At 52.3% G+C, this 27,990-nt stretch overlaps 1 protein-coding gene and 1 long non-coding RNA gene across 5 annotated transcripts; one reads left to right on the forward strand and one right to left on the reverse strand.

Moving 5' to 3' along the window:
* Positions 1 to 49: 49 nt before the first annotated feature.
* Positions 50 to 2,061, reverse strand: LOC138845634 (uncharacterized). Of its 2 annotated transcripts, none has more exons than XR_011382846.1 (2): positions 1,705 to 2,061; positions 50 to 596 (listed from the first exon to the last, which is right to left on the reverse strand). It is a non-coding gene; the product is annotated as an uncharacterized lncRNA (long non-coding RNA). The 2 variants fall into 2 exon arrangements; XR_011382845.1 differs by lacking the exon at positions 1,705 to 2,061 and adding an exon at positions 1,077 to 1,212.
* Positions 433 to 27,990, forward strand: SLC1A6 (solute carrier family 1 member 6). Of its 3 annotated transcripts, none has more exons than XM_070058810.1 (11): positions 433 to 571; positions 1,096 to 1,417; positions 6,727 to 6,988; positions 8,420 to 8,557; positions 10,062 to 10,266; positions 10,964 to 11,006; positions 12,484 to 12,827; positions 14,763 to 14,996; positions 16,462 to 16,656; positions 24,955 to 25,089; positions 27,025 to 27,990. In XM_070058810.1, exons 3-11 carry the CDS (start codon positions 6,784 to 6,786, stop codon positions 27,218 to 27,220), a joined length of 1,695 nt encoding a protein of 564 aa, XP_069914911.1. In that variant the 5' UTR covers positions 433 to 571; positions 1,096 to 1,417; positions 6,727 to 6,783; the 3' UTR covers positions 27,221 to 27,990. The 3 variants fall into 3 exon arrangements, with proteins under 3 accessions (XP_069914911.1, XP_069914912.1, XP_017194243.1); XM_017338754.3 differs by lacking the exon at positions 433 to 571 and adding an exon at positions 3,934 to 4,081 and having other exon boundaries at positions 1,133 to 1,417; XM_070058811.1 differs by lacking the exons at positions 433 to 571; positions 24,955 to 25,089; positions 27,025 to 27,990 and adding an exon at positions 24,255 to 24,539 and having other exon boundaries at positions 1,131 to 1,417.

Here is a 27,990-nt window from a genome sequence, read left to right on the forward strand (position 1 = left end):
TGCACCATAACTGTTGGTTAAGATGCTAAAAATGGGCTTAGTCTTTTGCTTTTAGTGTATATGTATTTATTTTCATTTACTCGAATGGCAGAGAGAGAGAGACAGAGACAGACAGACAGAGAATTCCCATCCATTTGTTTATGCACTGGTTGTGCCAGGCTCAGGTCGGGGGCCAGGAATCCAATCCAGGTTTCCCCTGTGGGCGGCAGGGACTCAACTACTTAAGTCATCCCTGCTGCTCCCAGGTTCTGCCTCAGTGTAGGAAGCTGGGGTCAGGAGCCAGAGGCAGATTCCGTTTAAGAACCACTCGCCTGGAAATGTTGAACAAGAGCAGAGCCAGGTTGATTGGACAAACAGCTGGAGTGGGGAGGAGGAGGGGCAGGGTTTCCGGGCAGTGTGTGACCTTGGGCGAGCTCCCGAGCGCGCTCATCTGCACTACACTGGAAAAGCTTGCCTCATCTCATCCAGGAGGTTGGAGCCGGCCACTGGTCAACAGCCGCGACAGCCAGGCTCGGCCTCAGGACAGGCCCCAAGATGTTGGAAGGAGCCGAGCGAGCGCCATCCGAAACATGTAGGTCGGCATTGCCAGCTGCAGCCTGCAGACGGCCAAGAAGAGGATTAATTACAACAGCGGCAATGATTCGTCTCCCATTTGCTCACGCGCTGTTAATTGTCTCAGCTTTAATTCTCCGCCAGGTCGCCCGAGCCATCTCCCACGCTCGGATGAGCCCAGGCTCTGAGAACGAGAACGGAGCGAGGGGGCCGGCCCAGGGGCCGCAAGGCGCACCCCCGGTGGGGTGGGGGGACGGGGAGCCGGGCCGAGGAGCCCGCGCTGGGCCTGCTGCCACCCAGACACTGGCGCTCGCTTCTTGCCCAGACCTCCGTAGAGGACGTGGGCGCGGCCCCAGCGGTGCCAAGGCCGGGTCCCGCACGCTCCCCACCCTCGACCCCGCCACAACACTCTAGGGAGACTCGGGAGTCTCGGAGGGCTGCGGAGGCGGCGGGGGGCGGGGGCTCGGAGCAGGGGGCGGGGGCTGGAGGCGGTCGCTCCCCCCCAACCCTCTCCCACCTCCCACCTCCTCCTCGCTCTTCCAGCACGCGGTCTCTCCTTTCCCCGGGCGCGGCTGCAGCTCCTGGACTGGGCGCGGGGGAGGCGGGGGGCATCCCGGAGGGGATCCCGCCCCTTCCCCCCGCCTGGCCGCCCGCGCCCCCAAACCCACGTGAGCGCAGGGCCGGCTCCGGATCCCGCCGGCTGCACAGCGCTTCCCCGCTCTCCCGCGCCCGGCTCTGCACCGTCCTCGGCGGGTCTCGCGGTCCCGCGCCGGCCGCTTCGCCGGGTTCCCTCCGGGTCCTGCATCCGCGCGCTGCGCCCTGGGCTCGGGCAGCCGCTGGGCCGCCTCCGCCGCTACCGACGCAGGTGAGTGGGGACCTTGCGGCGCGGCGCGGCTCTGGCCGGGCAGGGACCAGGCTCAGGTTGAGCTCAAACCCGTGCCCGGGCTGGGCTCGCGCTGGGCTCGGGCAGGGTGGGGGTCTCCCCTACGCCCACGTCCCCAGCTGCCGGCTGCTCTTTGTCTCAGCGCCTGCCTGCTCCTTGGGGGTCTCCCTGGCGCGCATCCCCGTGCGTGGGGCTCCGCATGCGTGGCCACGCGTGTTTCCAACCCTGAGCCCCACGCCTCGGCAGCTCCCAGGGCCCTGTTCCCTTACCCAGTTCTGCCCGCCTGGCCAGGGTTTCTGCCACCACCGCGTGGGGGCTCTGGGTATGAGAGGTGCAGCGCACGCAAGTGGGTGGGCGGGTGGCCAAGCTGTGTGTGCGCGTGAGGCTGCGTTTCTGAGTGGGATTGCCTTCTGGAAGGGGGGAGTGTGGCAGAGGGCTGATATGTGGAGGAGAATTTGAATGTCTCAAGTTTTGTGTGCTGGGGTGTGTGGAGGAGGTGCGTGCATGGAGGTGTGTGGTCACGTGTGTGATGGTGTGCGCCCGACGTGTCACCTGTGCCGTGACTGTGTGACTGATGCTGTGTGTGAGGAGATGCAGTTTTGGAGTGTGTGTGTGTGGTTTTGCATCTGATGCTGTGTGTGTGCATGTGTGTAACTGTGTGACTGATGCTGTATGCATGGAGTTGCATTTCTGGTGTGTGTGTGTGTGTGTGTGCACGTATGCATCTGATGCTGTGTTTGTGTGTGTAGAAATTGTGTGACTCATGCCATATGTGTGGAATTGCATTTCTGATGTGTGTGTGGTTGTGATATGATAGTGTGTGTGTGTGGTGCATCTGATGGTGTGTGCGTATGTGACATGTGTGAGTGTTGAAATTGTGATACTGCATGCACTTCTGAAGATGTGTGTGTGGCTGTGCATCTGATGGTGTGTGTGTGTGGTGCATCTGATGGTGTGTATGTGGTTGTGCATCTGATGGTGTGTGTGTGTACAGAATGTGTGTGTGATGTATGCCTGGCGTTGGATTTCTGAAGAGGTGTGTGTGTGTGGCTGTGTGTCTGATGGGGTGTGTGTGTGTATGTGTGTATGGTTGTGCATCTGATGAGGTGTATGTGTGTGGGGGGGCTGTGTGTCTGATGGTGTGTGTGTGTGTCCGATGGTGTGTGTGTGTGTGAGGTGCATCTGATTGTGTGTGTGTCTGATGGGGTGTGTCCAATGGGGTGTGTGTATGTGAGGTGCATCTGATGGTGTGTGTGTGTGTGTGTGTCTGATAGGGTATGTGTATGTGAGGTGCATCTGATGGTGTGTGTGTGTGTGTCCAATGGTCTGTGTGTATGTGAGGTGCATCTGATGGTGTGTGTGTGTGTCTGATGGGGTGTGTCCAATGGGGTGTGTGTATGTGAGGTGCATCTGATGATGTGTGTGTGTGTGTGTGTCTGATGGGGTGTATGTGAGGTGCATCTGATAGTGTGTGTGTGTGTCCAATGGTCTGTGTGTGTGTGAGGTGCATCTGATGTGTGTGTGTGTGTGGCTGATGGTGTGTGTGTGTGTGTGTCCGATGGGGTATGTGTATGTGAGGTAAATCTGATGTGTGTGTGTGTGTGTCCAATGGCCTGTGTGTGTGTGAGGTGCATCTGATGGTGTGTGTGTGTGTGTGTGTGTGTGTGTGGCTGTGTATCTGATGGTGTGTGTGTATAGAATGTGTGTGTGATGTATGGTCAGCATTGAGTTTCTGAAGAGGTGTGTGTGTTGCAGTGTGTCTGATGGGGTGTATACGTATGTTGATTTCACCCCAGAAGCATTTGAGGTTGTATGTTCGAGTGTGAGTGTTGCCCCTGAGGTCTTGTCCTGTCTTTTCCTCCCTTCAGCCCAACTCCTCATGCTAGCATAGCACTGACATGAAATGAAGGTGTTTCAATTGTGCCTATGGTGGCGTTCTTCAGCTCTGGGGATACTGGGGCTTCCCCATCTTTCCCTTTGCCCTGGTTGGGTAGGGGTGGGCGGGCAGCAGGAACAGTCTCATCACATCTCTGAGTCTGAGGTGTGTGAGGGCTGGGGGAAGCAGGTGGGAGACCCATCCTTGAAGCCCTTAGATGATGATGGAAGGGCCGTTTCCCAATCAAGAAGTCTAAGAGACAGGACCAGGAGCAAGCCCTGAAGGGAGGGATGGGGCTCCCCCAGGAACACCACCCAGAGCAGGACAGACCCCAGGAGGTCAAGGAGCCCAAGGAGGTCAAGGTTCTGGGAAAACCATTGGGAGTCAAGTATTTTTACAATGAATATTACTTTTTTTTTTTTTAAAGAAAGATGTATTCATTTATTGGGAAGTCAGAGTTATAGGGGGTGGTGGGAGGAGAGAGATATCTTTCATTATTCCCCAAGTGGCTGCAACAGCTGGAGCTGGGCCAGGCTAAAGGCAGGAGCCAGGAGCTTCTTCCGAATCTCCCACGTGGGTACAGGGGCTCAAGCACTTGTGCCATCTTCATTGCTTTTCCCAGAAGCATTAGCAGGGAGCTGGATCAGAAGTGGAACAGCTGCACCACAACCCCAGCCAATAACGCTTCTGTGCCCGCCGGGTGCTGTCCTAAGTGTCGTGTGTATTGGGCCATCTGAACGATACAGTGGCCCTAAGCTGGCTCTTGCAAGGTGGGGGAGTTTTTTGTATTTTTTATTTGTGTGTGTGTGTGTGTGTGTGTGTGTGTGTGTGTGAGAGAGAGAGAGAGAGAGAGAGAGAGAGAGAGAAACTGCCAGACACCAGTTCACTCCTCAAATACCCACAATGGCCCCCAGGTGGTGCCAAAACAAGGCACCTGGAAGTCCATCCAGGTCTCCCATATGAATGGCAGAGACACAGTTACCTGAGCCATCACCTACCTGCCTCCCAGGGCCCGCAGGGAGCTGGAGCCAGGAGGTCGGAGCTATGGGTATCTTAACTGGTATCTTAACCGTTAGTTCAAATGCTCACCCTTCAACTTACCATTGCATTTGGGTTTCCCAGTGAACTTGACACACCCTGGTCTGAGCAAGGTGATGGGAAACCTACAAGGCTGGGGCAGTCCCCCGGGAACCAGCATCCTCTGGTGGAGTGGTTAGTGTTCCAAGGGCAGGGGAGGGAGCAGGGAGAGCACTGCCTGATCCTGTCCCTGGAGCTGGGGCTTTAGGTAGAGGGACAGAGCCTCCGCCACACAGGGACTTGGCTGAATTCTTCTTCAGACTGGTGGGTGGATCTTGGGAGCTGGTGGGCGGAGCTTGGGAGGGGACTGAAGGATGAACAGAATTCTCAGGTGCACCTGGCCCAGGGACCTCCCAGGTTCTGCTGGGGAGGGGGTGGTCAGTGCAGGGCAAGCTGGCTTCTCCCCTGGTGGGGGGTGGTGGTGGTGGTGGTGGTGGAGTGTACTTCTAGAGAACCTCCCACCCCCTTGTCACATTCTCATTTGTTCAGAATTAATAGACTTTGAGGTCAAAGAGAATGTCCTAAGATTTGGAATGTTAAGGTGCCCATTTGTCACATTGAAAGCTGGGTAACATAAACACCACTTCTCAAAATAGCATCCAGCCCCATTTAGTACTTTCACGATGTTTGCAGCCATCATTTCTTTGTAGCCCTTTTTTTCTTTAATGATTTATTTATTCATAAGTCAGAGTTACAGTGAGAGAAGGAGCGATAGAGAGAGGTCTTCCATCCACTGGTTCACTCCTCAAATGGCTGCAACCACGAGGGATGGGCCAGGTCAAAGCCAGGAGCCAGGAGCTTCTTCCAGGTCTCCCATGTGGGTACAGGGGCCCAAGCACTTGGGCCATCTTCCACTGCTTTCCCAGGCCATAGCAGAGAGCTGGATGGAAGAGGAGTGGCCGGGACATGAACTGGTGCCCATGTGGGAAGCGGGCGCTACATACCCACTACACCGCAGTGCCGATCTCATTTCTTTCTAGTTCTAAAGTCACAGGCAGATGTGCCTATGCCCCTGGTGAGTTGAAAGTATCTTTAGTCCAAAGTGCATGGAGTCCAGCTAACCGATTGCACAGCAGCAGTGTAAGGTGGAGGCTGCGTCCCCTTGTGGCTATGGAGCTGACTGGGAGCTGTGCTCCACATCACTGCCCAGCAATGCAAGAGACTGGAGTAAAAAAAAAAAAAAATCCAGATGCAAAGTTGGCTCCTACTGCATGCACATGGTACTGCAAGTCAGCCCATTATCAGTGGTAGCCAGTCTGTATTGTGCTTTATTCCAGTGCTGTTGCAAAAAAATATAATTTAAATATATCCCTTTTTTTTAAATGCAGGCAGTGGTCCAGGTAGGGAAAAATTCCTCAGATCCATGAAAGTCACCGTTTCCAAATTACCCTGTACCTATGAGATTGGGAAATAAATGGACAGCTTTTCATTTTTATTTGCATTTTTAGTTGATGTTTATGAAAAATGAAACTAACATTTCCCATAGCCTTCTAGTTTCCATTTTAGATTTTAGATGCTTTTTTTTTTAATCAAGTGAAAGGACACAAAGATAGAAGAGCGCTCCTGGCTGCTGGCTCACTCCCCCAGATGTCTGCCAGTGTGGGGCTGGGTCTCCCACGTGGGCAGCAGGGAGCCATCACCTGCAGCCCCCTAGGGTATGCTCTAGCAGGCAGCTGGAGCCCCAGGTAGAACACAGACTCACATCTGGGCACTTTGCATATAGTACGCAGGTGCATCCCGAGTGGCACCTTAACCAAACAGCTATGCCAGACACCTGACACATTTTTTAAAAAGACAAATAAATAAGTGGGCCTGGGAAAATGCCCAGATGCCGAAGAGCAGACACAAAGCCCTGACCTTCGGGAATGCCTGATACCCCAAGGGAGGCTCAGGAACTAGCCCCACTCACCTCCCAAAGGACCGCCTCTCTCTCCTGTAGCTCACTAAGCCACTTCCGCGACCTCCACTGCAGTCCCAGGGCGCCCCCTGCCGTGAGCCAGGCACCTGCTGATTCTCTCAGGCACCCAGGTGTATTACTTTGTGCCCCGAGGTGCCTGGCTAGGGCCCTGCCTTAGATTTGTTCTAAGGCCTTGTTAGAGCCTTGGAATGACAAAAACCCGCCCGTCTTTTGTCTAGTTTTCTGCCCCGCCACTATGCAACCACACCGTTTCCTGTCTGGACTCCTTGAACCCTAGGCTGGGGTGCAGGTGTCCGGGTGGGCGGGGCGTGCGGGCGCAGGTGCATCCCCAGCAGCCTGGCGCGCCCCTGCCCCCCCAGCTTCCTCCAAGCGTCCTCCCCCCCACCTTCGTCCCTCATTATCTCTTCTCTCTCCTCCCAGGCCCGCCTCTGATCGCTAGCTCTGCGGACCCGGCCTCTGTCCCGGACCAAATAGACGATGAGCAGCCACGGCAACAGCCTCTTCCTGCGGGAGAGCGGCGGGCGGCTGGGTGGGGCGGGCTGGCCCGGGCGGCTGCGGGAGCGCCTGCGGCAGAGAGCGCTGCGCACGCGCCTGCAGCTGCAAACCTTGACCCGCGAGCACGTGCTGCGCTTCTTGCGTCGGAACGCGTTTATCCTGCTGACCGTCAGCGCTGTGGTCATTGGTGAGCACCTGTCCCCCCCGGCCCCCCTCTCCCCCATACTGGGAATTGCACCGTGCGCGTCTCTCCTGGCTCCATGCCCGGCCCCCTCGCACCTGCCCGCAGTTGCAGACACAGCTGTGTGCAGGGGCCAGCTCTCGTGGAGGAAGGGGCTTCATAAGGTCCATTAAAAGCTGTGTATTTGGGCCGGCGTCACGGCTCACTAGGCTAATTCTCCGCCTTGCGGCGCCAGCACACCGGGTTCTAGTACCGGTCGGGGCGCCGGATTCTGTCCCGGTTGCCCCTCTTCCAATCCAGCTCTCTGCTGTGGCCCGGGAGTGCAGTGGAGGATGGCCCAAGTGTTTGGGCCCTGCACCCGCATGGGAGACCAGGAGGAAGCACCTGGCTCCTGGCTTCGGATCAGCGCAGTGCGCCAGCCGCAGCACGCCAGCCACGGCAGCCATTGGAGGGTGAACCAACGGCGAAAGGAAGACCTTTCTCTCTGTCTCTCTCTCTCACTGTCCACTCTGCCTGTCAAAAAAAAAAAAAGTTGTGTATTTGGTGCAAAAATATTGAAATTCATGCATTTTAAAAAAGATTTATTTATTTGAAAGGCAGAGTTACACACACACACACACACACACACACATATATATATATAGAGAGAGAGAGAGAGAGAGAGAATCTCCATATCCTAGTTTACTTCCTAAATGGCTGCAAGAGCCAGGAGCTTCTGCAGGGCCATTTTCCGCTGCTTTCCCAGGCACCTTACTTTCCCAGGCATATTAGCAGGGATCTGGATCGGAAGTGGAGCAGCCGGGACTTGAGCTAGTGCTCAGATGGGATGCTGGCACTGTAGGCTATGGCCTAACCTTCTGTGCCATAACACTAGCCCCATTTTCCCCAGCTTTTTGAAGTAACGTGTATATATTCAGTGCACACACACATGTGCACGTATGCGTTAGCATGGCCACATTTTTATGCCTGCACATAACTTACAGGTGCAAACACAGAAAATCATGCATGCACCCTTGAACACATATACATGTATGACATGTTCACGTGGGTAAGCCCATTCTCTCACATGATCCAATACACATGCACCCTCATGTGCAAATACAGTAACACAAGTCACACCCAAGAAAAGACAACATGTGTAACCACATGTGTGGGCTCACACATACATGCTCACCAACGGACACACATGGCCCCAGATGCACACGAACACACACAGACTCCATACATCAACACACATGTAACATGTGCATACATGTGTAACACGTACCACACATACATTGTTTCTCCCCTGTACATGCATCCCAGTGCTGACACAAGTATACTCATGGAATGGTTCTGTCTCTCTTCCACCTACACACCTTTCTTGGGGGTGGACAAGCTCTGCCTGGGGCTGGGTGACTCAGATTCCAGTCCACGGGCCCCTGTCTTTGGCTCTAGGGGTCGGCCTGGCATTTGCCTTGCGTCCATACCAGCTCACGTACCGTCAGATCAAGTACTTCTCCTTCCCCGGAGAGCTTCTCATGAGGATGCTACAGATGCTAGTGCTGCCGCTCATCATCTCCAGCCTGGTCACAGGTGAGAGACCTGGGGCCACCGTTGGCCTCCAAAACCTGTCCAAGGCCCAGGCTTTCCCAAGTATGGGGCCGTCTCCCCAGGATGGCCCCTCAAACAAGGAGCCTGCCCTTAGCCCGGATCCTGTTCAGCCCCAGGTTGACCTCCTGTGACCCACACTTATCTCAGCGGAGTTGCATCTTCAAGGGGCTCAGGACCTCCTGGAGGTGAAGAAGAGGCTGTGGAAGGAGGTGTGGCATCCAGGGAAAGCAGCTGGGATAAGGGGCGAGGTGCAAGCGTGCAAGGTGGACGAGAGGGCAGGGCAGGTTGGTGGGCAGAGCGTGGGATGGGCATGTGGATGGATTATTCAGAGGTCCACAGGCGTTTTCTCAGGAGGGCTTCTCAGCTTCGATGGCCACATTGCAACAACTCGGTTCTGCTGGCATTGGACAAGACACAGTCGTGGACAAACATGGTTGCACTGTAGTCAAACTTTATTTACAAAAACAAAAAAACAAAACAAAACAAAACAAAAAAAAAACAACCAGGCAGTAGATCTACAGCTCGTCTAAATTCCAGTCCATGGAGCCCTCTTGAAGGACATGTGGCTAGCCTGGCATTTGCCTTGTACCCGTACCAGCTCTCGTACCCGCCAAGATCAAGTACTTCTCCTTCCCCAGAGAGCTTCTCACGAGGATGCTCCACTCCGCGGTGTAGTTTGCTAGCTCCCCGGATCTGCCAATTGGGGATGTAGATTCAGGCAGAGAAGAATGGTTTTCTTAGGTCTCCCAGGAGCAGAGCCCAACCTGGGGGGGATATTTGCACAAGGAGGTTTATGGAGGAATAGCTCCAAACAGGGAGAAGTGAGGGATGCAGGGTCGGGGGAGGAAGAAGCTAACCAAAGGTGTGTGATGGGGAGTTATGCCCTCAGCCTGGTACCCTACAGAGGGGAGCTCCAAGGTGTGAATGGCATCGTAGAATTGTCCTTCCAATTCTGCCCCTAATCTGGCCTTGTGCAAGTTGGGCCGTTGACCATAAGCTTCCCCTGGGGCTTGGCTGGGCAAGGCGGCTCCTGTGCTGCTGAGGGCAATCTTTGGCAGCTGAGCTGCCAATAGCAACCAACACCTGCAGAAACAGGTGCACGGATGGGCTTTTAAGGGCATTTGGGGGAAGCACCAATAGTATCTATTGCAGAGGGTGTGTGTTGAGGTGGGTTGGAGGGAGGTGTGGTTTGGGGGGTGGATAGTGGGATGATGAGGGTGAACGAATCAAAGGAAGCTTAGGGTGCAACATAGGGTTCCATGGAAGGTGGGTGAAGATTGGAAAAGTTGGCTTGGGGAAGATGGAAGGTTGTAGGCTTGGTAGGGTTGGTGCTTGGGGTTACGGGTGCAGGGGAGTGCAAAGGACACATGGAAGACAGAATGGGGGTAGAGTGGTGGGCTGGGTGGATTCTGGGGATGAGGCGGTGGGTGGTGGGGTCTGGATCGGATCCATCCGTAGGCAGCTGTGCTAGCGTCCCGCCCTGCAGGGATGGCGTCGCTGGACAACAAGGCGACTGGCAGGATGGGCATGAGAGCGGCCGTGTACTACATGGTGACCACCATCATTGCCGTCTTCATCGGCATCCTCATGGTCACCATCATTCATCCTGGGAAGGGCTCCAAGGAGGGGCTTCACCGCGAGGGCCGCATCGAGACCATCCCCACAGCCGATGCCTTCATGGACCTGGTCAGGTGCTGTGCTCTCTCATTTTGATGACTGGGGACAACCTCTACTCAAGAAGTGACCCCCGGGGGAGGAGTGGGAGGAGGTGGGCGACACCCATTGGCCCTGTTTTGTTTCCTCTGGGGATTCTTGGGCATATCCACCCCTAGGATGTGAGCTCTCCACACCGAAGCTGGGGTGGATGGAACTGCAGCGCCCAGGGGTGCAGTGAGAAGAGCAGGTGTCTACTCAGCTCCATCGGAGGGTGATGGATTCTCTCAGAGCAGCCAGAATCAAGGCTGGCCATAGCTCTTCCCACCTGCTGGTTCAGTGCTCAAAACGCCCGCAATGGCAGGGGGCGGGCCACGCTAAAGCCAGGGACCAGGGACTCATTTCAGGTCTCCCATGTGAGTGGCAGGCATCCAAGCACTAAGCATCACCTGCTGCCTCCCAAGGTACACACATCTGTAGGTTGCTGGAACTGGAAGCAGAGCTGGGACTCAAACCCAGGCCCTCCAATATGGGATGCCTGCCAAGTGGGCACTGAATTCCATGTCCTACTGCAGTGTTTAAACCCACTAATGTAAGTGAGGCGCTTTGCTGAGTGCCTGGCATAACGTATTTGTTCAGGTGTTGCCCCGATTGTGGTTGTTAGTGCTACTGGGGTCACATGAGCTCACCTTTTCCAGGTCTAACCTCTTTCCTTCCTCTGGTGTTTTTCTGCAGAAATATGTTCCCACCCAACCTCGTGGAGGCCTGCTTCAAACAGGTCAGGGGGCGGAGCTTGGAGGCTGGGGCGGGGCTTCCTGTGGGGACGGGCTTGCTGCTGAGTGCACAGGCCCAAGGATCAGGGGTGGGCAAGGAGGGTACTGGGAGAGCTGTGGACAGGGGCTCTTGAAGGAGTCTGGGAGAACCAGTGCATTTCTCATTGGTGTGTGTGGGTATCAAGAGGGGTTAGCGACACGGATAGACGGAAGGCTACCTGGATATGGGTGGGAGAGCCTGGGATTTATGACCACCCTCGGTGGTTGAGGGGAAGGGTCTGCCCCCAGATTCAAGCTGGGCATTGCCTGAGGGGCTTGTGAAAATGCGGAGTCTGTATTCACCCTTCCGTGCGTGGGGGTTTCAGCCCCTCATTCAGGTATGCATGTGTTCATCCATTCCTTTACATTTTTATTAGAATTTGTATTAAAAAATTAATTAATTAATTTAGAGAGAAAGAGACAGAGAAGGAGAGGAAGAGAGAGATAGAGAGAGAGAGAGAGAGCTAGAGCTAGAGACACAGAGACAGAGAGAGAGAGAGAAAGAGGTCTTCCATCTGCTGGTTCACTCCCCAATTGGCCGCAATGGCCAGAAATGGGCCAATCTGAAGCCAGGATCCAGGAGCTTCGTCCGGGTCTCTTATGTGGGTGCAGGGGCCCAAGCACCTGAGCCATCTTCCACTGCTTTCCCAGGCCATAGTAGAGAGCTGGATTGGAAGTGAAGCAGCCAGGACTAGAACTAGTGCCCATATGGGATGCCAGTGCTGCAGGCAGCAGCTTTACCCGCTACTCCACAGCACCGGCCCTGGAGATACTTCTTTGACATATGGATTTGGCTATATACCCAGGGGACACTGGCTTATACCACAGTCCTATTTTTAACTTTTTTGAACAAGATTTATGTATTTATTTGAGAGGCATAGTTAACTAGAGAGAGAGGTTGTTTTTTTTTTTTTTTTTTTTTTAAGATTGATTTATTTGCAAGGCAGAGTTCTAGAGAGAGAAGGGAGAAACACACAGAGTTGGGGAGAGATCTTTCATCCTCTGGTTCACTCCCCAAATGGCTGCAATGGCCAGGCTGAAGCCAGGAGCCAAGAGCTTCTTCTGGGTCTCCCACGAGGGTGCAGCAACCCAAGTACTTGGGCCATCTTCCACTGCTTTCCCAGGCACATTAGCGGGGAGCTGGATCAGAAGTGGAGCAGCCAAGAATTGTGCCCACATGGGAAGCTGCTGGCATGGCAAGTGGCAGCTTTACCCTCCATGCCACAACACCAGCCCCCTATTTTTAATTTTCTGGAGTGCATTCATACCATTGTCCATCATGGATCTAAAAATCCCTTCATTCATTCCTCTGTGCATCAGTCCAATCATTCATTCACCTCTTCAGTTTTGTCGAAAAAATGTCCCAGGTTGTGGGAACCAGGAGTTCGTGTCCTCAAGGCATTTCTGCAGGGGAGTCCTGAGTCCCCTGTCTCCATGTTCCAGTTTAAGACACAGTACAGCACAAGGGTGGTTACCAGGACCGTCGTGAGGACAGAGAATGGATCTGAGCTGGGCGCCTCCATGCCTTCCCCGTCCTCGGTGGAGAATGGAACCAGCTTCCTGGAAAACGTCACCCGAGCCCTGGGCTCCCTCCAGGAGGTGTTGAGCTTCGAGGAGACGGTCCCCGTGCCTGGCTCTGCCAACGGCATCAACGCCCTGGGCCTGGTGGTCTTCTCTGTGGCCTTTGGACTGGTCATCGGCGGCATGAAACACAAGGGCCGGGTCCTCAGGGACTTCTTCGACAGCCTCAATGAGGCTATTATGAGACTCGTGGGCATTATTATTTGGTGAGTGTGGAGCTGAGCCCCTGAGGGGAGGGGGGAGCCAGGGCCGGGAGGTCAGGCTGCAGGGAAGCTGCTGAGTGGTTTGCTGGGGAGGGGGTCTGGGGCCGAGGTCATCCATCTATGTGTTGGTTAATTCGCTAACTCGTTCATTCATTCATTTCCTTCTGCAATGGTCACTTTGCTTGTTTGTTCATTCACTTATTCTTTTTTTTTATTATTTTTTTATTTTTTTATTTTTTATTTTTTTGACAGGCAGAGTGGACAGTGAGAGAGAGAGACAGAGAGAAAGGTCTTCCTTTGCCGTTGGTTCACCCTCCAATGGCCGCCGCGGCCGGCGCGCTGCGGCCGGCGCACCGCGCTGATCCGATGGCAGGAGCCAGGAGCCAGGTGCTTCTCCTGGTCTCCCATGGGGTGCAGGGCCCAAGCACCTGGGCCATCCTCCACTGAACTCCCTGGCCACAGCAGAGAGCTGGCCTGGAAGAGGGGCAACCGGGACAGAATCCGGCGCCCCAACCGGGACTAGAACCCGGTGTGCCGGCGCCGCTAGGCGGAGGATTAGCCTAGTGAGCCGCGGCGCCGGCCCCATTCACTTATTCTTCTGTGCATTCATTCATCCACTATTTTTTAAAGATTTATTTATTTGTTAGAGAGAGAGAGAGAGATCTTCCATCTGCTGGTTTACTCCCCAAATGGCCAAAATGGCCAGAACTGGACTGATTTGAAACCAGAAGTCAGGAGCTTCTTCCAGGTCTCCCACGTGGGTGTAGGGGCCCAAGCACTTGGGCCATCCTCCACTGCTTTCCTAGGCCTTAGACGGGAGCTGGATCAGAAGTGGAACAGCCTGGACTTGAACTGGCACCCACATGGGATGCCGACATTGCAGGTGGCGGCTTTACCCGCTACACCACAGCTCTGGCCTGTGTTGTGTGTCTTTATATTTTATTCATCTACACTCATTCTTGCATGCATTGTTGCATTCTCTCAAACATGTATTCACTTAAAAATCTATTTTAGTTAAAAAACAAAGGGGGCTTTTATAGTATAAAAATATTATAACATAATAAATATTATAATAACAACATGTTAAATACAGCATATAATATGATGTTCAAAATATGTTTATATTGTCAAGTGGCTACACTGGGCTCATTCATGTAGGTGTCACCTTACATACTAATCTTTTGCAGTGAGACCTGCTGTCTTCACGATTTTCAAGTATACTAAACATTGAACTATAGTTATAGTGTTGCATATTTTAAATATTTATTTTCTTTATTATTTGAAAGAAAGAGTTACAGAGAGAGGTTAGAGAAAGAGAGGTCTTATATCTGCTAGTTCACTACCCAAATGGCCATGACAGCCAGAGCTGGACTGATCCAAAGCCAGGAGCCAGGAGCTTCTTCTGGGTCTCTCACATGGGTGGCACTTGGGCCATCTTCTATTGCTTTCCCAGGCCATAGCAGAGATCTGGATCTGAAGTGGAGCAGCCAGGACTTGAACCAGTGCCCATATGGGATGCCGGTGCTGCAGGCCAGGGCATTAACCTGCTGTGCCACAGCGCCGGTCGCCAGTGTTGCATCTTTTGACTCACTTCTGCCTCCAACCTCCCAGCCCCAGTATTCCCATACTCTTTGCTTCTATGAGGCCAACCTTTTGAGAGTCCAACATGGGGAGGGGAGGGCTAGGATGGGGAAGTGGCTTGATGAGGTCGTATGCCAGAGATGTAGGGGTGTTTCTGCCCTTCAGGGGAGCTGGGGTGAGCAGGAGGAGGAAGTAGAATAGGCGTGTGGAGTGCACACCTATTTCTTAGTGAGTGTTTGGGGGGATGTGGGATGGAGTCAGGTACTGCGAGGTGGGCTATGTTTGGTTCCTGGGTGGGCTCTTGACCTGGGAAGGGAGGTCTCCTGAGAACCCTGACAAGGCATGTGGCTCACCCAGGTACGCGCCTGTGGGCATCTTGTTCCTGATTGCTGGGAAGATCCTGGAGATGGAAGACATGGCCGTCCTTGGGGGCCAGCTGGGCATGTACACGCTGACTGTCATCGTGGGCTTGTTCCTCCATGCCGGTGGCGTCTTGCCTCTCATCTACTTCCTCGTCACCCACCGAAACCCTTTCCCCTTCATCGGGGGCATGCTACAAGCCCTCATCACTGCCATGGGCACGTCTTCCAGGTATGGTCTCCTCCCCACACCCCCGCTTTCCTGGGGCCACCTCCAAAGGCTCCAAATGTCTGCAACAGCCAGAATGGGCCAGACTGAAGGGCTGAAGCCAGGAGCCAGGAGGCAGGAACTCCATCAGGATCTCCCAGTGGGTGGCAGAGCCCTGGAACTTGGGCCATCCTCTGCTGCTTCCTCAGGCTCATGAGCAGGGAGCTGGATTGGAAGTGGAGCACCTGGGACCCCAACCAGGGCTCTGACACGGAATGCTGGCGTTGTAACTGGTGGCTTAGCTTGCTGTGCCACACTGTCTGTCCCCTGTGTCATTTCTATGGCCCCTAATGCTGATGGGAGAACTTGCCTTTTGGCTCGTGCCCAAGATTGATGTCCCTACACCCAGGAATTAAACTCATCTCGTCGCCATTGAGTTGGACACTCCAAGGCCGTAAGGGTGAGTCCAGGATTCTCACTGCCCAATGTAAAGCTGGCCAGACAGAGCACGTGTCCTGTGAATGGGCTGACGCCAAATAAGATGTCCACTCTTTTTTTTTTTTTTTAATCCCATTAAAGGAATCAGTGCTGTGGCATAGCAGGTAAGGCCCCCGCGTGCAGTGCCAGCATCCCATATGGGTACCAGTTCAAGTCCTGGCTGCTCCACTTCCGATCCAGCTCTCTGCTATGGCCTGGGAAAGCAGTGGAAGATGACCCAAGTGACTGGGTCCCTGCACCTGTGTGGGAGATCCGGAAGACGCTCCTAGCTCCTAGCTTCGTATTGGCGCAGCTCTGGCCATTGTGGCCATTTGGGGAGTGAACAAGCAGATAAAAGAGCTCTCTCTCAGTCTCTCCCTCTCTCTGTCTGTAACTCTGCCTGTCAAATAAATAGAAAAAAATCTTAAAAATCCCATTAAAATTGTTTGAAGGACACACACACACACACACACACACACAGAGAGAGAGAGAGAGAGAGAGAGAGAGAGAGAGAGAGGATCTTCCATGGGATAGTTTACCCCCCAGATGCCTGCAACAGCTGGAGTTGAGACAGGAATGCAACCCAGGTCTTCTACGCGGGTGGCAGGGACCTGACTCCTTGAGCCATTACCTGCTGCCTCCTGGGGTGCACCTCAGCTGGAAGCTGGAATTGGAAGCAGAGCTGAGACTGCAACCCAGGAACTGCAGTACAGGATCTGAGTGTTCCAAGTGGCAGCCCAACCACTCGGCCAAATGCCTGCCCCTCGATGCCTACTCCTTTGGCTAGACTTGCCAATCAAGTTGGCTTCCCTTCTCTGTGAGGTGGTGGGAAGAGAGACTGATGGGGTTAGGGTAGCAAGGTCTCTCTCTCTCTGGGGAATGGGGGTCCTCAGGAAGACCCCTCTCTTATCCCCCAGGGATAAGAGCTCAGATCTTGTTCTCAAGGGGAGTCCTCCGTTGGCTACTCCCTTCTCAGCCCCCATCTCTCTCTGCCCCCCGCCCCCAACCCCAGCTCTGCGACTCTGCCCATTACCTTCCGCTGCCTGGAAGAGGGCCTGGGGGTGGACCGCCGCATCACCAGGTTTGTGCTGCCTGTGGGAGCCACTGTCAACATGGATGGCACTGCCCTCTACGAGGCCTTGGCCGCCATCTTCATTGCTCAAGTCAACAACTACGAGCTCAACCTGGGCCAGATTACAACGATCAGGTGAGGGGACTTGGGGCTGACCTGCACAACAGGTGACATCGTCAGCTGGCCAGGGCAGGGAGGGAGCCCTACTGCAGGACAGAGGAGACCTCGAAGGTGGGAGGAGCCTGCTGTTGAGTCAGGCTTTGCTACCTGATGCTATGGGAGCCGGTGCTGGTGGGTTTTCCTCACGTGCTATCCTGGGCGATTCCTTTGTCAAGAGCTTTGTTTGTTTGTTTTCTAAATATTTATTTATTTATTTTTTATTTTTTGACAGGCAGAGTGGACAGTGAGAGAGAGAGAGAGACAGAGAAAAAGGTCTTCCTTTGCCGTTGGTTCACCCTCCAATGGCCACCGCGGCCGGCGCGCTGCGGCCAGCGCACCGCGCTGATCCAATGGCAGGAGCCAGGTACTTATCCTGGTCTCCCATGGGGTGCAGGGCCCAAGGACTTGGACGATCCTCCACTGCACTCCCTGGCCACAGCAGAGAGCTGGCCTGGAAGAGGGGCAACCAGGACAGAATCCGGCACCCCAACTGGGACTAGAACCCAGTGTGCCGGCGCCGCAAGGCGGAGGATTAGCCTAGTGAGCCGCGGCGCCGGCCTAAATATTTATTTATTTGAGAGGCAGAGTTACAGACAGAGAAAGGGAGACACAGAGAGAGAGGTCTTTCATCTGCTGGTTCACTCCCCAAATGGCTGTAAAGGCCAGAGCTGAGCTGATCCGAAGCCAGAAGCCAGGAGCCTCTTCCAGGTCTCCTGTGCAGGTGCAGGGGCACAAGCATCCGGGCCATCTTTGACTGCTTTCCCAGATGCATCAGCAGAGAGCTGGATCAGAAGTGGAGCAGCTGGGACTCGAACTAGCATCCATATGGATGCCAGTGCTGCAGGCGGAGTCTTAACCTGCTACACCACAGCGCCGGTGCCCATGGAGAGTTTTTCAAAGTGTGGCTGAGGCATTCTGATCGCCCCAGGCTCCTGCCATAAATGCAGGTTCCTGGGCTCTGTCACCCAGATGTTCCAATGTGGTTCTTACAGGCTAAACCACCCTAATCCCAACAAATCCTGAGAGTCCCTGAATCTGAAACATTTTGAATGTGGACATGTGGGAAATCCCACCCGATGGTTCAGTGGACACATAAGCTTGGTCTTATGCACACAGTCATCAAAAAATAGGTTGAAGGTATATATGAGATATGAATGAATTTCAGTATCATCCCTTAGAGATCTCTGTATGTAAATATTCAAAAATCAGTCCCAAATCTTAAACACTTCCAGTCCCAAGTATTCAGATAAGGCAGAGGTAGGGATGTCATTTGGTGAGGTCCTGACAAGGCAACCATGGCCGGGGGGGACTTGGAATTCAATAAATCTTTAGGGGCCGGCACTGTGGCAAAAGGTAAAGCCACCACCTGCAGTGCTGGCATCCCATATGGATGCCGGTTTGTGTACCAGCTGCTCCACTTCCGATCCAGCTCTCTGCTATGACCTGGGAAAGCAGTAGAAGATGGCCCAAGTGCTTGGGCCCCTGTACCCACGTGGGAGACACAGAAGAAGCTCCTGGCTCCTGGCTTCCAGTTGGCCCAGCTCTGGCCGTTGCAGCCATCTGGAGAGTGAACCAGCGGATGGAAGACTTTTCTCTTTGCCTCTGTCTCTGTCTGTAGCTCTGCTTCTCAGATAAATAAATAAAATCTTTAAAAAATGCATTAGGGACCAGCGCCGTGGCTCACTAGGTTAATCCTTCGCTTGTGGTGCCAGCATCCCATATGGGCACCGGGTTCTAGTCCCGGTTGCTCTTCTTCCAGTCCAGCTCTCTGCTATGGCCTGGGAGGGCAGTGCAGGATGGCTCAAGTGCTTGGGCCGGTGCATCCGCATGGGAGACCAGGAGAAGCACCTGGCTCCTGGCTTCAGATTGGCACAGTGCTGGCTGTAGCGGCCATCTGGGGAGTGAACCAACGGAAGGAAGACCTTTCTCTCTGTCTCTCTCTCACTGCCTATAACTCTACCTGTCAAATAAATAAAAAAAATGCATTAAAAAATTCTGTAGCAGGCTAATTTTTAAGTGGATCTTGTTAGTGTGAGCCATGTTGTTAATGTCCAAAGGGGCCTTGGCATAGAAATGTTCCCACTCCTGAGACAAGGGATCTTCCACCTGTAGGAAAGTTATGGCAAACATTGTCACGTTCAGGTCTTGCCTCCACTGTCACTTTTTCAGGGAAGCTCTGTTTAAAATTGTACGTCTGGACTTTCCAAGGACAAGACATTTCCCCAAATAGCACCATCATCTGTCTTAAGACGTGTTGTACTCCAGCCTGCTGCTTGCTTGCTTCTCCCACTACTGTTCTCACTAAGTTCTATTTGTGTGTCGCTCCCCCACTCACGGAGGAGCGGCACTGGACGCTGTTTTCTTTCCCCGGTCCTTCCCGGATTTGCTGCTGCTCCCTGCCTCCGCGGAGGAGCGGCACCAACGAGCTCTCCGACCAACTCTCTTAGGGGGGCCCTGCATGTTGTCTCTTTCCCCCTTTTATAGTCCTCTCCCACCAATCCGTGCTCTGCTGCCCGTGTGCTGAGCACGCTGCTTTCTTCCAATCAGAGGTTGGATCAGGAATCAGCTAATTGACGAAGCAGCTGTGTAAGATTTGTTTACTCCCTCTCAGCGCCATATGGTGGGAGATCAGACGCATAGAGTTAGTTTCAGTCCACAGTCTCAGTACTTATTTGTCTCCCGGGCACCCCACCATGTTGTGGGAGACGGACCCTGCTCCCCACATTTGTGCAGGGATTTTTTTTCTACTACAGTTGGATTCTAACTTAGGATGGTTCCATGTCGGCTGTTTCTGACTGTACAATGTTGCAAAAGCAATAGGCGTTCCGTGGAAACTACAGGTGTTGAATGTGGACCTTGTCCTGGGCTTGCGGTGGGTGGCATGATTCTGCATCATAATGCTGAACAACTGTGGTAGCGGCAGCTCCAGCCCAGCCTTGCAACCACCAGCGCTCTGTGTGAGTGCTGAGCTGGGATGGATTTGATTCATTTTCGACTTACGATTTATTGAGTTTTTGACTTAGAATGGGCTTATCGAGACAAACTTTGTAGTAAGTGTAGGAGCTTCTGTAGGTATCTAGCATGTATCAGATGTTCAATAAATACATCTTGAATGAACAGATTTATTGGACATTCTGTAGCCAGTCTTGGTAAAATGCACATCCTTTCCTAAGGTAACCAAGGATATGGGAAAGAATGAGATACGAGGGGTCTTCAGAAATTAATGGAAAATATGCATCATGAAAAAAACTATGCATGACTTTCAAAAGTTTTTTTTTTTTCTTTTGCAGCAAAATAAGCCAATCTTTTAAAGAAGTTTATCTATGGGGCCGGTGTTGTGGCCCAGTGGGTTAAGCCACTGTTTGCAATGTTGGCATCCCAGTTCAAGTCCCAGCTGCTCAAAATCTGATCAAGCTCCCTTCTAAAGCACCTGAGAAGCCAGCAAAAGATGGCCCAAGTACTTGGGCCCCTGACACCCACATGGGAGGCCAGGATGGAGTTCCTGGCTCCTGGCTTTGGCTTGGCCCAGACCTATCTGTTGCCAGCATTTCGGGAGTGAATCAGTGAATCAGTGATAGAAGCTGCCCCTCTCCCTCTCTCTCATTCTTTCAAATAACTCAAAAATTTTAAATTAACTTTTATTTATTTTAAAGAGAGAGATTGAGAGTGCTTCCATTCGTGGGTTTACTGTCAAATGCTGACATCCAGGGCTGGGCCAGGCTAAGGCCAGGAGCTGGAACTCCATCCTGGTCTCCCACGTGGGTGGCAGAGGCCCAAGCACTTGAGTCATTATCTGCTGCCTCCCAGCTTGGAGCCAGATTGGAAGTGCGGAGCAGCAGAGACTCCAGTATGGGATGCAGGCGTCGCCAGTGGCAGCTCAACCTGCTATGCCCCAATAAACCTGTCTTTAAATTCCACTCTTCATCAGCTTTTGGAAGCACCCTCCTGAAGATCCTTTCAGAGGAACGCTTTTTGGTCAGAGTCTCAGACGCAGCAAGGATCACCTGTCATGGGGAATTTTGACATCATCGGGAACAGGGGCTTATCACAGAGGCTAATGATGTGGCTGTCCAGTGCAGTGTATTTTAATGAGCCAGGGGCTGAAGCGTCCTTGTCAGCTGCTTCCTGGGAATCTGGGCAGAGAGGCTGGAGCTGGAGGCCAGCCCGACACTCGCCAGGTCACACTTCACCAGTTGCCAGCAGAGAGGGCTTGCTTACCTGCAGTCTCCTGGTTTGAACCAAGCCTAAACTTCACCCAGAGAAGTCCAGATTGCCTTCTTGGGTCTGGGCGGCATGAGCTCATCCTATGCAAGGTTTTCACGTTCCCCGCCTCCCGCGGGCGTGCACAGGTTGCGGTGGACGCCAGGGTCAGTGTGGAGAGGTGGCAGGCTCCCTCCGTGACGGAGGGCAGTGGGAATAGCAGTGTTCCTCAGAAGCTCATGCAGAAATGGAATTCAAACCCGAGACTGTTTCGGTGCAAAGGGTTTTGTAATCTGTATACACAAGGGCTCTTTGCAAAGCTTGTGCAAAATGCATCAGATGAGAAAAAGGATCCATGAATGTCAAGATTGTCTTGCCCCAGAATGAACTCATCTGGAATTTCATCTTGCCATGCTTGCTCTGAAGCATCTCCATGAGACGCTGTCTGTGCAACCCTGTGCTCATTTACTTCTGTCTGTCACCTGCCTATCCATCTATCATCTCTTTATCATCTACTTATGTCTGTCATCTACCTATTTCTATTATCTATCTGTATCCATCTATCAACCATCTGGCTATGTCTATCTTCTATTATCTGTCAATCTATCATCTATCAATCACTTATTATCTAACATCTCTTTATCTATCTATATCATCTATATCTGTCATCTACCTATAGCTATCATCCATGGATTTATTATTTATATCTATCAGTGTCGACTATCTATCAATCTATCTCTATCATTTATCAATCTATTATCTATCTATTTGTCTATGAATATATGTATTAAGAAAACCAAATCCAAATAAGATAAACCAAGAAGAAACCAGGTGACCCTTTTAGGATATGAAATTTTCTCTTTTTGATTTTTAAAGATTTACTTTATTTATCTGAAAGACAGAGTTACAGAGAGAGGCAGACAGAGAGGGGTCCTCCATCCATCAGCTCACTCCCCAGATGGCCGCAATGGCTGGAGCTGTGCTGATCCGAAGCCAGGAGCCAGGAGCCCCCTCCAGGTCTCCCATGTGGGTGCAGGGGCCCAAGGACTTAGGCTGTCCTCCACTGCTTTCCCAGGCCATAGCAGAGAGTTGGATGGGAAGTGGAGCAGCAGGGACCAGAACCAGTGCCCACATGGGATGCCAGCACTTAAGGCCAGGGCCTTAACCCACTGTGCCAAAGCACTGGCCCCATAATTTTATTCCTTGAAACTTCTCTGGACAGCAGTAACTGACATTTCCTTCCTTCCTTCCTTCCTTCCTTCCTTCCTTCCTTCCTTCCTTCCTTCCTTCCTTCCTTCCTTCCTCCTCCTCCTCCTCCTCCTCCTTCTTTTAAAGATTTTATTTATTTATTTAAGAGGTAGAATTACAGACAGAGAGAAGGAGAGACAGAGAGGGAGGTCTTCCATCTGCTGGTTTACTCCGCAGATGGCTGCAATCGGCAGAGCTGGGCCGATCCAAAGTCAGGAACCAGGAGCTTCCTCCAGATCTCCCACATGGGTGCAGGGGCCCAAGGACTTGGGCCATCTTCCACTGTTATCCCAGGCCAAAGCAGGGACTGGATTGGAAGTGGAGCTGCCAGGACACGAACTGGCACCCATATGGGATGCCAATGCTACATGCAGAGGCTTGACTTTCTATGCCACAGCACCGGCCCCAGTATACATTCTTAACTGTTGGTTTGACAGGTATAAAATGACTAACAAAATTGTATTTGTGGCAATACTGATATAGAAATTTCTTTCTTTTGTTTTTAGAATTTTTTTTTTAGTTTTTGAAAAAGATTTTATTTATTTAAGAGATAGAGTTACAGACAGAGAGGGAGGGAGGGAGGGAAGGAGAGAGACAGAGAGAGAGGTCTCCTATCTGGTGGTTCACTCCTCAAATGGCCTCAGTGGCCAGAGCTGGGCCAGGCTGAAGCCAGGAGCCAGGAGCTTCTTCCAGGTCTCCCACATGGGTGCAGGGGCCCAAGCACTTGGGCCATCTTCCACTGCTTTCCCAGGCCATAGCAGAGAGCTGGATCGGAAGTGGAGCAGCTGGGACTCAAACCAGTGCCCATATGGGATGCAAGACAGCCCCTGCTCCACTTCTGATCCAGCTCCCTGTTGATGCTCCTGGGAAAACAGCAGATGGTGACCCCGGTACTTGGGTCCCTGCCACCCATATGGGAGACTTGGATGGAGCTCCTTCCTGGCTCTTGGCTTCAGCTTGGCCCAGCTTCAGCTGTCATGGTTAATTGAGGGGTGTGAACCAGCAGACGGAATATCTCCGTATTTCTCTCTGTCTCCCTCCTTATATCACCCTGCCTCTCAAATAAATAAAAACAAATCCTTAAGATAAAAAAATAACAAGTTAATAGGATATGGAGTGAACAATGACTTTATCTTGGTTCAAAATAATTGGAAATCCATTTGTATGAGAAGTCTTCAAAGAGTTCATGAAAAGTGTGTACCCTGAAAAAAACTATGCATTTCAAAATATTTTTGCACTAAGATAAATTTCTCTTAATTCTATTTTCCATGAACATTTTTAAGTGACCTCATTTTATTTATTTTAAAGGATTTATTTATTTATTTATTTATTTTATAGGGAGTTTGGATAAAAATAGGAGAAGCTGGACATATTCAGTAATATACTAATAAGAAATAATAATAGAGGGAGTAGGGTGAGAGTATGTGGACTCTTTGTATTACTACCTCACACTTTTTGTTTTGTAAATTTAAAACTGTTCTAAAATGAAATGTCTTAAAAGAGGAGAAAAACAGAGAGAGAGGGAGTGAGACCTTCTATACATTGGTTCACTCCTCAAATACCTGCAACAGCTAGGGCTAGTCCAAGCTGAAGCCAGGAGCCTGGAGCTCCATCCAGATCCCCCACATGGGTGGCAGGGGCCCAAGCACTTGGGCCATCCTCCACTGCCTTTCCAGGCACATTAGCAGGGAGCTGGATTGGAAATGATTCAGCCGGGACTCAAAACGGTGTTCCCGTATGGGATGCCGGCATTGCACCAAGCTTAGCTCACTGCACCGCCACACTAGGCCCATGCATGGCCCAGGTGCTTGAGCTGTCTCCTGCTGCTTCCCAGGGTGCACATCAGGGAAGCTGGGATTACAAGTGGAGCTGGGACTCCAGACTGTGCAGTGTCCTGTTAGGTCAGATGCTGGCCAGGACCCTGGGTCAATCTGTCATCCGCTCAGCTCTGCAGACAATCCCTCCTTTTGAGTCTGAACGTGGCCCGGCTTCCCCAAGTCCATTCCCAGCACCTGGGCCTGGCTGTCCAGACCCCCTCCTCCTCCTGGTGTGTGTGTAGGGAGATGGGCAGCTCCCCTGGGTGGTGCGTGGCTGCTGCCTAGTTTGTTGCATCCCTGCTTCTCCAGCCCCTAGATGCAGCTGGTGAGACACCTGCTCTTGTGTCTACATTTTCCCTGGATCCATTGAATTGACTTCCACTCAGAAACCTGGGTTCCAGGAGGGCCCCACCCCCCACAACCGTCTATGACAGCCACTGGGGACCGGCGGCTTAGGATGTGCGTTTAATTCCTGAAACCCTCCTATGTAGTATGTGTTTAAAATTCTTTTTATTGTACAAGCTCAAGGTGTAGCACACGATGTTGTAGTAAACACATGTGCAGGGAAATGACTGCTACAGGTAAGCAACTTCATCTTCCTCTCTCTTGTTTTGCAACTAGAAGCTTAGAAAATTTCTGACATATAATATTACTACTAACCATGGCCCTCCCATTAACCATCCATCTCAGCCTTGGTGGCACTGCTAGATTGCAACTTTGTATCTTTTTTGATTCATGCTACACAAACTGCAACTCTGTATCCTTTGAGCTGCCCCCCACTTCTCTAACCCAGTTCCAGTGTCTGTCTCTAGGTGTTTGAATTTTCTTCGTTTTGATTGCACTGAGAAACAAGCACTGTTCTTTCTGCATCCGACTGGGGGTTTAGGATGCCCTGGGGAAATTGACTATTTCTCTTCTTTGTATTGGCCCCTTTGTCTCTGCCTTGCCTCTCCTTCCTGCCCCCCTCCTCCTGTGGTTTCCATGTTCCCCCCTGCCCCTCTGCGTGCAGCATCACAGCCACGGCGGCCAGTGTTGGGGCTGCTGGCATCCCCCAGGCAGGTCTGGTCACCATGGTCATCGTCCTCACGTCGGTCGGCCTGCCCACGGAGGACATCACACTGATCATCGCTGTGGACTGGTTCCTGTGAGTGTTCTCTTGTGCCCTCCCCAGGGTCCCAACCAACCCCGCGGGCTCTCCTTCTGGCAGAATGAGTTCTAGAATGTTTCACCTCTAGAATTTTATTTTAAAATGCTTTTATTTATTTCATTTTTAAAAAGAAGGTTTTGTTATTATTTAAGAGAGAGAGAGAGAGAGAGAGAGAGAGAGAGAGAGACAGAGAATATCTCCCATATGCTCCTTCACTCCCCAAATGGCTGCAATGGTCAGAGTTGGGCCAGGCTGAAGCCAGGAGCCAAGAGCTTCTTCCAGGTCTCCCATGTGGGTGCAAGGGTCCAAGGACTTGGACCATCTTCTGCTGCTTTCCCAGGCCACAGCAGAGAGCTGGATCAGAAGTGGAGCAGCTGGGACTTGAACCAGCGCCCATATGGGATGCCAGGGCTGCAGGCAGTGGCTTAACCCGTTACACCACAATGCCGGCTCTCAAAGCCTCCCTTCTTACCTGTTTTATGTAGCAGTCACAAAGAGGTGATTCATGGGACAGAGCTGGCTGGCAATTTTTTTTTTTTTTTTTTAGAATTCTCAACTTTTACTAACAGTTTTGTTTTGGTGAAATATTTTAAAGACAGAAGAAGGACTCTCTGGGTGAGAAAGGACCATAGGTTACCCACACAGGCTTAAAAAAAGGGAAAGAATTTACAATTTACAAAATTGATCTCTTAGGATGGACAAAATAACTTTTTGTTGAGCCAAGTTGGTTTTGTTTCGATTAATTACTCCACGTGGGTGGACTGTTCTCAGATTTCTAGTTGAGCTCCAGTGGTGGAATCAACACACAATGTTAGGAGGAGAGAAAAATTAGCTCTGGCACCAGAAAAAAAAGGAAGATGAAAACTCAGATGATAAACCTCAAATCTCATAAAATTGTAAAACATTTGCTCAATGACTTTGCCACTCGGGAGGCATTCTTTAGAGGTCATTATAGGGACAGAAGAGCAAAATGTGCAAAATTATGATAGCCATGTGGAAGATGGCCCGAGTCCTCGGGCCCCTGCACCCACATGGGAGACCCAGAAGAAGCCCCTGGCTCCTGGCTTCGGATCGGCTCAGCTCTGGCCATTGCAGCCATTTGGGGAGTGAACCACCAAATGGAAAACCTTTCTCTCTTTCTCTCTGCCTCTCCTCTCTCTGTAACTCTGCCACTCAAATAAATAAATAAAATCTTTAAAAAATATTGTGATTGCAACAAGACAGTGGAGGAACACCACAGAGAAAGCAGGTTCAGAAATGAGCTATGCGGCATAGGGGTGTCTGCCTTTACTGCTATCAGATAAAGACGACAAAAGCCTGTCTTTACATTATTTTCTGAATAGCCTCTCCACCTTTCCTGGTGGCTGAACAAATGGATTTATGATCTGAAATGTTATATGGCTACTAAGATGTCACTTATGTAGAAAGAAAATAGGAAAAAAAGAGCAGGTTTACACAGAAACAAACCTGGGCTCCCAGCCGTGAGTGGGAACCGCCCGCTACACCTAGTCCTAGTCCTGGTTCTTTCTTAAAAATTTATTTATCTGTTTATCCTCATTGTATTTGAAAGAGGGACAGTGAGAGTCATTCATTGGCTGCTTCACTCCCACCCCTCCCTGCCCCCCAAATGCTCCCCTAACAGCCAGGGCTGAGCCAGCAGCTCCATCTGTGTCTCCCATGTGGGTGGGCAGGAACCCAAGCCCTTAAGCCACCACCTGCTGCCTCCCAGGGTGTGCACATGCGCAGGGAGCTGGATTTGGGGAGCAGCGCTGGGACTGAAGCCCAGGCCCTCCAGACGGGGAGCCCTGAGCCACGGGCCCACTCTCCCCTTCCTTCCCCATGCTTTTTGGGTCACATCCGCAAGAAGAATCGCAGAGGTGACCGAACCCTAACGGGCTCTCTCTCCCTCTCTCCCGCTCTCTCCCCCGCCAGCGACCGCCTTCGAACCATGACCAACGTGCTGGGGGACTCCATCGGAGCGGCCGTCATTGAGCATTTGTCCCAGCGGGAGCTGGAGCTGCAGGAGGCCGAGCTCACCCTCCCCAGCCTGGGGAAGCCCTACAAATCGCTCATGGCTCACGAGAAAGGGGCCTCAAGGGGGCGGGGCGGGAACGAGAGTGCCATGTGAGGGGGGTGGGGGCTTCCAGCTCCGCCACCCAGTGAGGACAGAAGGGGCCTTGGGGAGGGAGGGGGTCCTGATGGTGGTCTGAGTGCGGCGGGCGGGCGCGCGCGTACACACACACACACACACACACACAAGCTCTGCCTGGCAGGGGGCGGCTGGGAGAACCGAGATAAAGGAGATAAAGGAGCGGTGTGGAAGGTGTCCGAAGCCTCTGTTCCCTCTTTGAGCCCCCGCAGGAGGGGTTGGCTGGGGGGAGAGTGGGGAAATCTTCTGGATCTCTGGCAGGTAGAGGGGTCACGCTCACATCCTCAAGGAGGGGCCCAAGCAAAGAGCTCACAGCAAACCGCCTTTGTTTCTCGCAATGAAATCAGGGTCCCCAGCCCTTGTAGGGGTGGGGTGGCAGCCTCCCGAGCAGCTTTGGGGTTCAGGGACCCAGGAACCAGAGGCAGAAGACTCAGAAAACAAACAAGCAAGCAGACTGATTTGTGCTCAGGTTGCTGGTTTATTCCACCGAAAGGTACAGATTCAAGTCAGCAAAAGGCAAAAATAAAAAGTTTCTGATGAGAGGAGGTGCCAGGATCTACCTGAGCCCCTTTCCCCGGCCTGATGTCACCGCTATACACAGTGGGTGGACGTTGGGACACTTAGTGTGATTTTTTTTTCTTGGAGCTGAAATGAACCCAGGCTCTGTGTGTGTGTGTGTGTGTGTGTGTGTGTGCGCGCGTGCGCGCGTGTGTTGGCAGTGTCTTAAATAAAAGAGTGTTCTGTTGCTA

Source organism: Oryctolagus cuniculus, chromosome 16, assembly GCF_964237555.1.
Source record: "Oryctolagus cuniculus chromosome 16, mOryCun1.1, whole genome shotgun sequence".
In the NCBI taxonomy this organism is placed as follows: domain Eukaryota; kingdom Metazoa; phylum Chordata; class Mammalia; order Lagomorpha; family Leporidae; genus Oryctolagus; species Oryctolagus cuniculus.

What these genes read in the sequence shown, in the direction of transcription:
- SLC1A6 (XM_070058810.1), top strand. Translation starts at nt 6,784, where the DNA reads ATGAGCAGCCACGGCAACAGCCTCTTCCTGCGGGAGAGCGGCGGGCGG. An exon ending in GCCTTCATGGACCTGGTCAG is followed by an intron (nt 10,267 to 10,963) that starts GTGCTGTGCTCT and finishes GTTTTTCTGCAG; the next exon opens with AAATATGTTCCCACCCAACC. An exon ending in TGGAGGCCTGCTTCAAACAG is followed by an intron (nt 11,007 to 12,483) that starts GTCAGGGGGCGG and finishes TCCATGTTCCAG; the next exon opens with TTTAAGACACAGTACAGCAC.